Here is a 13,097-nt window from a genome sequence, read left to right as displayed (position 1 = left end):
TGGTATTGTGGTTGAGTAAGGAACATATGTTTCAGTTACAATGGGAATCAAGGAGAGGAAAGATTATGTAGTGTCCATTACAAGCTTTGGTTATGTTGTGTTGCAGATTGCAGGCATTTATGTTGGGTCGGCAGGGTATGCCTTTTTGAACAGATAGGTTTTTAATGAAGTTTAGGTGGTCATAGGCTGTCTTCACAACTTTTGGCAGTGCGTTCCATAATTGTGTGCTTATATAGGAGAAGCTGGACGCATAGGTTGTTTCATATTTAATTCTTTTGCAGTTTGGGTAGTGGAGGTATGTTCGAGATGATCTGGTTGATCGCACGAGGGCGGGACACAGGGAGGGAAGGCCCGAAGGGAGGCGATCTGCAGACTGCCGCTGCTGTGCTTCTTTCACACGAAGCGAGGTCGAGGTGAGGCACTATGATTTGAATTCAGGGGGGCCCGGCCTGGTGGTGGACGGATGGAGAGGACTGCGGCGCCGGGCCCCCCTTGGAGGCCCAGGCCTGGGGAATTTTGTACCCCCTGCCCCCTTCTCGGCGGCCCTGGTGGGATAACCCCAGGCTGCTGGCTAGGCGTTTCCTGACAGAAACATACGCTTCAAATGGTCAGGAGTGTGGTACCATCTAGTAAGCACCTGATAAGCATTCTCTTACACCAGCACACAGATTGAAGCCTTCTGTACTTGTGCACACATGGTACATAAGCATTGCCATACTGGGACAGACCGAAGATCCATCAAGCCCAACATCCTGCTTCCAACAGTGGCCAGTCCAGGTCACAAATACCTGGCAAGATCCCAAGTACAAAACATTTTTTAGTGCTTATCCCAGAAATAATGGATTTTTCTCGTCCAATTTAATAATGGTCTATGGACTTTTCCTTTAGGAAACCGTCCACACCTTTTTTAAAACTCTGCTAAGCTAACCGCCTTTACCACATTCTCCAGCAACAAATTCCAGAGTTTAATTACACGTTGAGTGATGAAACATTTTCTCCGATTCGTTTTAAATTTACTACTTTGTAGTTTCATCGCATGCCCCCTAGTCCTAGTATTTTTGGAAAGCATAAACAGACGCTTCACATCTACCCGTTCAACTCCACTCATTATTTTATAGATCTCTATCATATCTCCCCTCAGCCGTCTTTTCTCCAAGCTGAAGAGCCCTAGCCGCTTTAGCCTTTCCTCATAAGGAAGTCGTCCCATCCCCTTTATTATTTTCATCGGCCTTCTCTGCACCTTTTCTAATTCCACTATCTTTTTTGAGATGGGGCAACCAGAATTGAATACAATATTCGAGGTGCGGTCGCACCATGGAGCAATACAAAAGGCATTATAACGTCCTCATTTTTGTTTTTCCTTCCTTTCCTAATAATACCTAACATTCTGTTTGCTTTCTTAGCCACAGCAGCACACTGAGCAGAAGGTTTCAGTGTATCATGAACAACGACACCTAGATCTCTTTTTTGGTCTGTGACTCCCAATGTGGAACCTTGCATGACATAGCTATAATTTGGGTTCCTCTTTCCCACATGCATCACTTTGCACTTGCTCACATTAAATGTCATCTGCCATTTAGACACCGGTCTCGTAAGGTCCTCTTGTAATTTTTCACAATCCTCCCACGATTTTACGACTTTGAATAACTTTGTGTCATCAGCAAATTTAATTACCTCACTAGTTACTCCCATATCTAGGTCATTTATAAATATTTTAAAAATTTAGGCGTAGTTCATTACAGAATACCCTTAGCGAGTTCTGCACATAAATTCTAATTATTGCCATTTAGAGCCCTTTATTGCTCGTTAAGTGCTGTTATCAATGCTGATTAGCTTGTTAAGCCAATTAAGTTATGTGCATTGTTATAGAATACACCTAGATTTTGGTGCAGATCTCTAGGCAGGCTCTATAGAATCCAGGGGTAAGTGCCATGTGGCCCATATGAATAAAATAGAACATGCAGCATTTAGCATGTGCTAATGTCCATTAGTCATCTAATTAGTCACTTAGCTATGGTAATATTCTCCCCAAATGCTTTTTTTTTTTTTTTTTTTAACTACTTGCTGATCTGATGGTCTGACTGACTCCTTCACAGGCATTCTGCTTCTTTTGTACCTCAAAAGGTTTCTGTTATGTACCTCAAAAAGTCTCTGTTTTGAGTTTTTCTACTATGGCAAGCTTCTTTTCAAATTCTTGCCTTCTTTATTAAAGCATTGCATCTAACTTTTCAGTGCTTATGCTGCTTCTGACAAGAGGGGGAGCTATTTTAGATCTAGTCCTTAGTGGAATGCAGGACATAGTGCAAGAGGTAATAGTGTTGGTTCTGCTGGGAAACACTGAGCGTAGAATGATCAAATTTGAGTTAATAGCTTGGGTTAATAGCTGGAATGAAGTTACTAAGGAAATCTATTGTAGCAGCATTTAACTTTTGAAATATCAACTATGAGGAAAATAGGTTAAAAAAATAAAAAAAACTAAAAGGAGCAACTGCAAAGATTAGGACTTCACGTCAGACATTGTTTAAACATACCGTCTTGGAAGCCCAAGACCAGATGTATTCCAAGTACAGTATTAATAAAAATGCAAAGAAGAGTAAATGACAGCCAGCATGGTTAAAAGGTGAAGTGAAAGAGGCTACTAAAGACAAAAGGAGGAGTGGCCTAGTGGTTAGGGTGGTGGACTTTGGTCCTGAGGAACTGAGTTTGATTCCCACTTCAGGCACAGGCAGCTCCTTGTGACTCTGGGCAAGTCACTTAACCCTCCATTGCCCCATGTAAGCCGCATTGAGCCTGCCATGAGTGGGAAAGTGCGGGGTACAAATGTAACAAAAAAAAAAAAAAAAAAAGGACATCTTTCAAAAAATGAAAGAAAAAAAAATGCATACGCACTAGCAAGTTAGATGCAAAGCATTGATAAAGTAGACTAAAACAGAATGTAAAGAGAAACTTCATGCAGAAGCAAGAAGTTATATTAATAACTTCTTCAAGTATATCAGAAGCCTGTGAGGGGATCATTTGGACTGTTAGATTATCAAGGAGTAAAATGACACTCAGGGGAGGGCAAGGCAATAGCCTAGAGAGAGAATGAATTCTTTACTTCAGTCTTTACTAAAGAGGATGTAAGAGATCTTCTTGTGCCAGAAATAGTTTTCAAGGGTGAGGATACAGAGGAACTGAAACAAATCTCGGTGAACCTGGAAGACTTACTAAGCCAAATCGATATCTGAAGAGTAGTAAATCAACTGGACCAGAATGGTATACATTCCAGGGTAATGAAAGAACTTAAACAATTAAATTGCTGATCTGTAAAACCATCCATAGTACCTGAAGATTGGAGAGTGGCTAATGTTATGCCAATTTTTAAAAAGGGTTCTAGGGGTGATTGGGAAATTACAGGCCAGGAAGCCTGACGTCAATAAAATTGGCTTATGGTAATAATGTCAGCATTTTGTTTTATTCTTATTATACTTAGGGAGCTGCACTAAGGTTTTTAGTGCGCACTAAACACTAGAGATACCTATAGAAATATATGGGTGTCTGTAGCGTTTAGTGCACACTAAAAACACTAGTGCAACTTAATAAACAGGGCCCTTATAGGTTTAATTTGTTTTTCTTAAGACCTTGTATTAAATTGCTCTTAGCTGTTTCCAGATGTGAAAAAAAATAAGGGGAGAGCTGAAGGTTTTTGAAACATGACCATCTCTTGGAAAAGGTGGCTAAAGTCTCCAGAAACAAAAAATGAATTCTGTTTGAACAAATAATCTATAATACAATAGTTCAAACCCCATCCTTTTATGTGAAAAAATAAAAGTTACAGGAGTTCAAACGTAGCTTTTTCATACTTCTTATAGACCCATGACATGAAAAATTGTCCATTCTCAACATTTTGGATCTGAGGCTTTAGTCAGCTTTTCCCAGAGATGGTCACATATAGTTTATTTAATATAGAGAATATGCAAATTTTTCAGCTCTTTTAAAATAAATAAAATATGCTTGTTACAAACAAGGGTATCTAAAAGTGCAATTAGTTGCATTATTGGCTACATTAATCAAATTAATAGGTTGTCTTTTTAGCTTCTATGCACCTACTTTTAGTGTTCTGTCTAAGCTGCTTTGCTATTTATCATGCTATATGGTTGTACATTTTTGAAGAAGAAAAGATTTCAGGCGCGCACTTTATTTTAAAATAATTTTTCCCATATTCCCTTGTGAGTTTGTGTCATTCATGATATGTACATTTATCATCAGTGTGCTGCTACTTGCAAGGAAGTCTGAAAAAGGATTAGCACAATATTAATGATTAAAGTACCTTTATTTGAGTATCTTGCTAAAAGTTCTGCAAGCATTATTTCAAAAATGAAACATAAATTAAGAAGTATCTTAATGATGGTTTTACCTGTCCAGTGTATTCTTAAAGTTTCCTAATGTTGTTGATTTAAAATCTTGATCTTAGTAGATGTATTCATCCAAGTAAATGCAAGTTGTATTTTCATTGCTAATGGCACCATTAAGAGACTGAGTTTTAATGTCAGGAGCACCGAGTACACCATTAGAACCTATACCTAACACATACCAAGCAAATATATGTAATTTGCATATCATATGCTTGCAGTTTACTTTTTACAGAGTAGCTTTAAATATATACACTTGGTAAATATTTGCAAATTTTCAGTACTAAATTAGTTCTCTGCCATCATTTTTAGATCTGGCAATGTGGGGGTTCTTTGGAAATCGTGACCTGTTCACATGTTGGGCATGTGTTCCGAAAAGCCACTCCTTATACATTTCCTGGTGGTACAGGGCAGATCATTAACAAAAACAACAGACGACTAGCTGAAGTCTGGATGGATGAGTTCAAAAACTTCTTCTACATCATATCTCCAGGTAAACTATGTTTTAGCAGGGGAAGAAACTGAAGGTCATGTGACAGGTGTAAAATTACCCATTTGAAGGGATTATTTGAACTGAGACTGACCACCACACACTTGCACATCTTTTCTGTTTACACTTAAGGGGAAAGGGAATGGGACTTGATATACTACATTTCTGTGGTTTTTGCAACTATATTGAAAAGCGGTTTACATAGTATATACAGGTTAAGTGACTTGCCCAGAGTCACAAGGAGCTACAGTGGGAATCAAACCCAGTTCCCCAGGATCAAAGTCCCATGCACTAACCAGTATACTACTCCTCCACTGAAGTTCTAGTTCCTTCGTAAACCAGTAAGTAAAACACTGTGGGGGTTATTTTTAATACAGAAAGAATAAAAAAAATGGCATAACAGGCAGATATACATTTTTCTCGCAGAAAAACGCCTATAGCTTATAATAAAACCAGAAAAAACCTTGCCCAAGTCCGCTAACCGCTGAAAAGATGATGTTCCCAGAGGGGGTGCTTGGTGGGTATGATATGGAAGGTGTTGTGTGATGAACGTTTATTGCCCATAATAGATAGCAAAATGACCTCCTAGGGACAGGTAGAAAGACATCTGAAATTAGACATGCTTTTAAAGCATCTAGGGTAAGGCCAAACCTGTCTTTAGACCCATTTGTGATTTTGCTGAGTTGGAGAGGTGGTAGGGGTCATTTGTGATAAATAGTGGAGAGTTGCTGAGTGCTTTCTTACTTTGTCTGCCCCGGTTTGAACCTTTTGACCTTTACATTTACTGATTTCACTCCTCTGTGTGTCACCTCCTCAACTCATTGCCCACACCTACTAGCCCCCCAGCCACTAATCCCTTCCTCTGTACCTCGCCCTCTTCCCTCATCCCTCACTGACCCCAATCCCCCACGCCTCCCATTCTACATCCTTATCTTCTTGTCTTCTGTCTCTCATGTTCCTTGTTTGTTCACTCCCAGTTTGTGACTGCTCTGTGCTGCTGCTGGGAAAGTGAGTGCCTAATGCTGCAACTGTATGTGTCTGGATTGTTTAGTGGTGGTGGGAGAGTGAGTACTGGAGGTGCCAGGTCTCACAAGGTGCTGTAGGTGGAGTTGGCATAGTGATGTTTCTGGGGTCAGTGGGTTGTACCTGTGGTGGTGGAACACCTGCACACCAATCATGGATGCGCTGAATGCTTTGGTGGCTCCTACCTTGCTGGAGGTGGATGAGAGAGGCCCTGGAAGAGATATCTCTATCAAAAGAGTCTTCAGACCTAGCACCCCGCTTCCTGGAGCTCTCTGACCAAGAATGTCTGACTAGGTTCCTGTTTGACAGGGCTGCCATACAGCACCTCTGACCAGTTCAACCCCTCCTCTAGCCCAGGACAGACAGGAATAATCCTGTGCCAGTCCACCTGAAGGTCACTGCCTCTCTCTCCTTTCTGGCACCTGGCACATTCCAGACAGTGCTAGCAATCAATGCAGGCCTCACAGAGCTCGTCATCTCCAACTTCCTTGCCCAGTTCTGTGATGCCTTCCTCACCCACATCTCTTGCTATATTACCTTCCCCACTACCGCCCTGGCACTTCAGAGCAAATTGCTCAGTTGTATGCCATAGACCACTTCCCCTTGGTCATAGGCATCATCGACTGCATACACATCTGTCCGTTATGGCACTCAGTGGTCAGATGTCAGCCTTTGGCTTTGTCTGGTTCTGAGTTCCTTTCCTTGGTCCTGGGTCCACTTCTTAGGAGTAGTGGGATTGATAGTACAATAATACAACACACAAGTGTGGCTTGGCAAAATGTATTTTATCTAGAAATACTTAGTGCAGAAAGATAGTACAGCACTGCTTTGATGTGTCTCAGGGTCTGCCTGTCTGTCAGTGAATGAGATGTGTGTGGAATAGATGCAGGTGGGAGGGTGTGTGTGGATGTGTGATTGAAGGTGTGTGTGTGTGTCAGTGTCTGGTGTCTATCTCTTTGGCTGTCTTTGGGTTTAAATAACTGACTTTTTTTCCCACGTACCTGGCCTGTGATATAATTTGGTTTGCTTTGATCCTGTGTGTCCTGATTCACCAAGGAAGTGTGAATTCTTGTGAAGGCATAATTTATGGAGACAGTGATTTGTTTCTATTGTTTTCCTTCAGCAATGGTTTTGGTTTGTTTTATTGCTCGGAAACACAGGTGTAAGGAGAAATCCTGTCTTTCACTGACATTCCCAGGGATCAGACTGGTGGGGGGGGGGGGGGGGGGGGGGGGAATGTCAGAGCTGCTCTCCCAGAGGATTTTAGCTGACATAGAGTAGGCCCTCCAGCCTTAGTTAGGCCAATGCTGACATCTGCACACTTTTTTTTTTTTTAAATGGAGAAAAGATGGAAGCAAACCTGGGTACCTTATACAGCATTCACATCTGTCAGTGCTTCATACACAGCAGTGGCCCACTTGGCCATACTTTTATGCCTCACATACCTCCAATAGTACTTTTGCTGCTCGTGCCAGCAGGTACCCTGTCCTGCACAGTATTCTCCATAGCTAAGAGATAAGCAAGTCCCATTATGAGTCCAAACCTTGTTTCTTAGGTAGGGCAGCCACCACTGGGCAGGAAAACCCAATATGCCACCTCAGTGCCCATCATAGAGAGGATGAACAGTGCAAAAGGGATGCAGGAATTTTCTGAAGAGGCTTAAGGCCTAAAAGTACTAGGATCCCATGAGTTGAGGGTATGAGAGAGAGTGGGAAACAACAATATGCTACACGTGTCCCCTGGGATGCAATACAGTAGGAAAGCCAAATTAAACTATTTCGGAGGGAGATACTTGAAAAAGCAGGTGCTAGGAAAAGTAGTGGAAAAGGTTTGTGAAGCTACTTTAAAATGTTGATTTTATTTTTGTAGGAGATGCACTTGAGATAGATGTATGTGTGTCTCATTTTACAGCACAGGAGTATCATGAGAATTCATAACAACATTTGTACAACAGCTAAAATAATGATAGGGTGAAGAAGAACATTAAAGACATGATCAGCAGTAGGTGAATAATCAAATAAAAGTTCCCAAACAGAGACATGAGCATTTTGTAGCAAATGTTCAACAGTTTGTTGAATCTGTCTGTTCTAATAAGTGGTGGTATGATTCACTTTTTTGGAGATTGTCTTAAGGTGATCAATATAGACATAGAGTCCTCTAAAGTTCAGCAGTTTATGTACAGTCTCTCCTCCTATGCCAAGAGGTAATGGATGCACAGCATATTGGATAAAGTCCGGAATGTCAATAAAGTCATTGGTAACTAGAGGTGTGGAATATGTTGTCTCATTAATTGTGATGGAGACCAGAGGTGTGTGACTGCACCAAGTATTGTTTAGTAAATAGTTCAAACTGTACAGCATAGTGTTCTTAGGAAGGCGGATGTCCTGTACTCGTGGAGCAATCAAAATAGAAATATTTTGGGGAAAGAGCAGATGAAAACAAAAGTATCCTGAGTTAGACGGTGAGTGTGAGAGTTTGGCAATCAGCGAGCAGGAGGAAGAATTGTTCCAGCAGGAGCTGTCAGCCTCTTTAAACTGATGAGGTTCACACTGGAAATGAAAGGTTGTCTGCTCACACAAACTGGGATCCATAGGCTTGAACGAAGTCCAGTTATCATCCAGCGGCTGCTCCCATGTGAGATGGTCTAAAGGATATATTAGCATATTATCAAATTGTACATCAATTTTAACAGGGTAAATAACAGTGTGTTGTCCTGTCTATGGGAACCAAATAGTAGCATATGTATGTAGTTAGCAACAAACTGAGAACAGTCTGGATATTTGTGAGTAACTAGAAACAATTTAGTAAATAGATGCTAAGTGAGAAAATGGTAATCTACATCATGTGGTGCATTATATTTAATCTGAAAAGGACGCCTTTTCTAAAATAATTTGATATCAGAGAAGTAAAGTATAGGAGAAGCCGTGGTGGTGCGTGTGTGTGTTGGGGGGGGGGGGGGGGGAGATAGGAGAGAGGTGGTAGGTAAGCAAGATACATTAAAAAAAAAAGCAGTCTCAGTGATGTTCTGTTGACTACTCTGATCCCGTGTGTAAGTAATCTCCCAGGTACCTTTATCCTGACAGGAAATAGTGTACAGAATCAAGGCAGGAGGACCTAGAAAGTATTGCTCTGGGGGTGGTTTCAGTTCTTATGTTCGTTCTAGAGAAATGGAAACCGGAGGTGCCCACTGTACTTGAGTGGTGTTTAATGAGTATATTACTGGCTTTTCCTTTACAGAACAGAAACTCAGGATAACGAAGTTTTTTCCCTCCGGAAAAGGTGGGGGTATGTCTGGATAGCGATATACCCACGCTATGGAGTTGGTCCAGCCAATTGTCCTGTAATCAGACTTGGGTAAAGGAGAGCAGATACAAGACTAAAAGGAAACCATGACATGATAAAAGCTTAACTGACTATTACCATGAAACAAACAAACTAGTGCTCACTAGTTATATAATAAAACAACAGAAATAATATTCAATACTATTAAACACCTGTATAGGACTCCTCAACTGTACAGCAAGAGTAAATAATATAGTTACCATTCCCACAAATGACTTTTGTTCAGAAAAATCATCTGTGCTGTATTCAGGTGGTATCTGAAAACAGAGACCAATGAACACATTACCCATATGATTTCAACTGAGTGATATGTTTCCAGCATTGCTGGTTATCTGGCATTAGGATTTGGTATAGGCTATGGCCTAGGGCATCAGTAACTAAGTGCGGTCCATCCCACTTTGCTGTTCCAAAGGGGAGGTTTGGTCTGGAGTTTAGTAGCATGACTTTACTCCCAACCTTGGGGAGCCTTAAATTAGACCTTTTTGCATGTACCTCCTGCAAATAATTCCTAGACTTTTCTGTGTTAGCCAGCACAGCAGTCTGTACTTCTCTTAGATGTCCTTGCAGGGATTTCATCCACTCATTTGCAAGAATTACTGTCTAGGCCTCTGGAAGAAAAGGATGCAGCAGGTTTTTCCCACCATGGCATTGACCTTCCCATTAAGGCTTCATAGTGTGCAAAATCTGTGGATTTACAAACATTAGCTCTGATACGCATAGGGACCAAGGGAAGCATCTGATCCCAGTTTTTCTCAGTCAGATTTAGCATAGGGCTACTACTACTACTACTATTTAGCATTTTTTTTTTAAATTATTTATTCATTTATTCAAAAAAAGAATTTACAAGAAACCTCTTGGTTAGAAAGTCTCTACAAACATAATAGAATTTAACAAGGAAAATAATACAATGAAAATAAAATAATTCACTTTTAAAGAATAGAGACTCAAGTCCATAATGCAAGAAATCCAATATGTAGGAAATCAACTGGAGAAATAAACAAAGGAAATAAACATCAGATATCACACTTCATTAAGTGGAGATGCCTCATTCTTTTCGCTTTTCCTTATTTGCCGAGGCTATGAGTGCAGACACATGAGCTGGCTCCATAAATACATATTTCTTCCCCCCAAGTCTTATTATACACTTGCAGGGGTATCTTAAAAAAAAGGTACCCCCCAAGTGCAAAACTTTCGGCCTGAGGAGTAGGAATTGTTTCCTCCGCCGTCTAGTCTCCTTAGAGACATCAGGAAACAAAAGGATTTTAAAGCCTAAAAAAGACTTTTCTTTATTACGAAAGAACAGGCGGAAGATCCAGTTCTTATCTGGTAGTAGTGCTACGGTCGCTACCAAAGTAGCTGCCGTTGCAAGTTCAGAGTCAGTAGTTTCAAACAGAAGAGAAATGTCTGTCGGCTTTTCAATTGACTGGTTCAATTCTTTCCCAGGAACATAATAAGCCAAGATAAATGGTGGGATACTTTGTTCAGGTATATTCAAAATTTCACGCATATAGCGCTTTAACATCTCAAGAGGAGCTACATTATGTATTCTAGGAAAATTAACAAATCTCAAATTATGAATTTTAGTATAATTATCAAACATTTCAGATCTCGTCCTGAGATTGGTCAAGTCTTTTATCATCATTGATTGGGTTGTTTCAAAGTTCAAAACTTTTTGATCAAATTTCTCCTCCAATTTTCCAATCTTTTCATCTAGAACTTTAAGCTCCTCTCCTTTTTTTTGTGCATCAGTTTCCAAAGATTTTATTTTAGGTAACATCTCATTACTTTGTTTCAGAAAAAGCTGTCCCAAATTAAATACCAAGTCCCATAACGTTTCTAAAGTTACTTCTTTTGGTTTTTCTACTAACAGTTTAGGTAATTCTAACCTTATGGTAGCCTGTTCAGGAGTCACACTCCTTTCCTCGGTTCCTCTCCCCGCACTCCGTGGCGTCTCCGTGGGCAAATTGCCCTCCATTCCTTGCTCCGCTGTTATCTGAGCTTCCTCTCGATGCTCTTCTGGGCCCTCTGTACCTTCCGGGGTAGACCCTATCGATCCCAGGAGGAAGGAGCTCGCACCAATCGGCTGGGGAGGTGGTGAGCGCATAGCGGGGCTTAGTGTAACATCAAGGCTAACGGAATCCGAGTTCTCCAAATCATCGGGGTTCCTAGCTGGCAGCGTTCCGCTGTCCAAAGCAGCTCCCGACGGTCTCACAAACCTATCCATAGGTCCCGGCAATGAGGAAGGCAACGGGGAAGCTCTAGCCGTCACTCTACCTCGGCGTTTCGGCATTTTTTTCTCAACGGTAAGAGTGAGACTCGCCACGTCTTAGTGAAGTGCGTCCATCTTGGATTTCCGGCACTATTTAGCATTTCTGTAGCGCTACAAGGCGTACGCAGCGCTGCACAAACATAGAAGAAAGACAGGGCTGGTGTGAGCTTTGATCGTCTGATTCATTCTTTCTACCTGCCCTGTCGCCTGTGGATAGTAAGAAATATGCAATTGCTTTTCTATGCCTAGAAATGCAAACAATTCCTTGATCAGCTGGGAAATAAAAGCAGGACCATTATCAGAATCAGTAGTCTTAGCAATTCCCCAATGTTTAAAAAAAAAAAAAAAAAGTTGCGTAGTTAGGACTTTAGCTATGGTCCTGGCAGTTTGATCTGGTACCAGGAACACTTCTACCCAATGAGAAAAGGAATCCACAACAGTGAGCAAAAATCTGTTTTTCTTTTCTAGCTGTTAAAGGAAGAGGGCCCACATTCCTTTATCTGTAATCTCGCAAATGGGCCACGTGGATGCTCTCTCATTAACTGCCCCTTCTCTTTTTAGGTTGTCTCCCAAATGAAGCACAGATTACACAGGAGGAAACATGATCCTGTATGTCATGTTTCATTTCTGGCCACTATACCAACATATTCAGGATAGATAGTGTTTCATCAGTTTTTGGGTGTCCCTTAGGGCCTGCACCATGAATCCAATGCATCCAATCTTTACCTTGAGCTCTGGGGGTAATTATGGCTAAGCCTTCTTCACACACAGCTTGTCTTTCTGTATAGTGAGTGTGAGAAAGGGGTGTGTGCTGGTATTTGTTCTGTGGGGTGTCTTGTACTAGCTGCCTCAGATTAAAAAGCTCAGGGTTATTTTTCTGTAGTGCGATGAAGTAGTCTAGTGGTACCACATGATCATAATCTGTGGAACATGTGGCAATGACCACCATACGAGTCTGGTCATACCAGGGCCATATAGAACTTACATGGCATGCCTCTTTGGCTAGTAAGTCAGCTAATATGTTTCCTTTTACTAAATAAACCTTTTTTTTTTTTTTCATATGCTTTCAGTTTAACTAAGTGCATTATCTGAAACTGCTCACTTAATTCTTGTGCCTTAGCCCCGAGCTGCTCTCCCAGAGGTCTTTAGCTGACATAGAGTTGGCCCTGAAGTCTTAGCCCAATGCTGACAACATCGTACTCAGACCCCCCCCCCCCCCCCCCCATAGAAATAGAAAATCATTTCATTTTATGAGCATGCAGGTTGTGAGCATGCAGGGGGAGATTGTAGATGTGTGTGCCCGCTACCCAGGCTCCACCCATGATGCCTACATCCTTCAGCATTCAGGAATCTACTGCAGTTTTGACTGAGAGATCATCACTGGCAGCTGGCTCCTAGGTAAGCAGTACAAGGATTCCTGAACCACATAACCCTTCCGCCCTAACCTTCAACACACGCATTTAATCTAGATGCCCCCCACAACCATTACCCCACCTCCACAATGTCCTCATACCAACCAGAACATACCATGTCTTTGATTCTGCTTCCCCCCACAGGTTGCAGAGGCAACATCCAGTGATCC

The 13,097-nt window shown here is 41.4% G+C and overlaps 1 protein-coding gene across 2 annotated transcripts in view; it reads left to right on the top strand.

Moving 5' to 3' along the window:
- Positions 1 to 13,097, top strand: part of GALNT1 (polypeptide N-acetylgalactosaminyltransferase 1) — a 214,007-nt gene that overhangs the window by 164,719 nt on the left and 36,191 nt on the right. For both annotated transcript variants that reach the window (XM_030204622.1, XM_030204632.1), the window contains exon 7: positions 4,704 to 4,884. In XM_030204622.1, the coding sequence (XP_030060482.1) occupies positions 4,704 to 4,884 (181 nt within the window). The remainder of the gene's footprint in view (positions 1 to 4,703; positions 4,885 to 13,097) is intronic.

Source organism: Microcaecilia unicolor, chromosome 1 (assembly GCF_901765095.1).
Source record: "Microcaecilia unicolor chromosome 1, aMicUni1.1, whole genome shotgun sequence".
NCBI classification, from domain to species: Eukaryota; Metazoa; Chordata; class Amphibia; order Gymnophiona; family Siphonopidae; genus Microcaecilia; species Microcaecilia unicolor.
The sequence above is the reverse complement of the archived record's forward strand: the minus strand, read 5'-3'. Positions and strand labels throughout refer to the sequence as shown.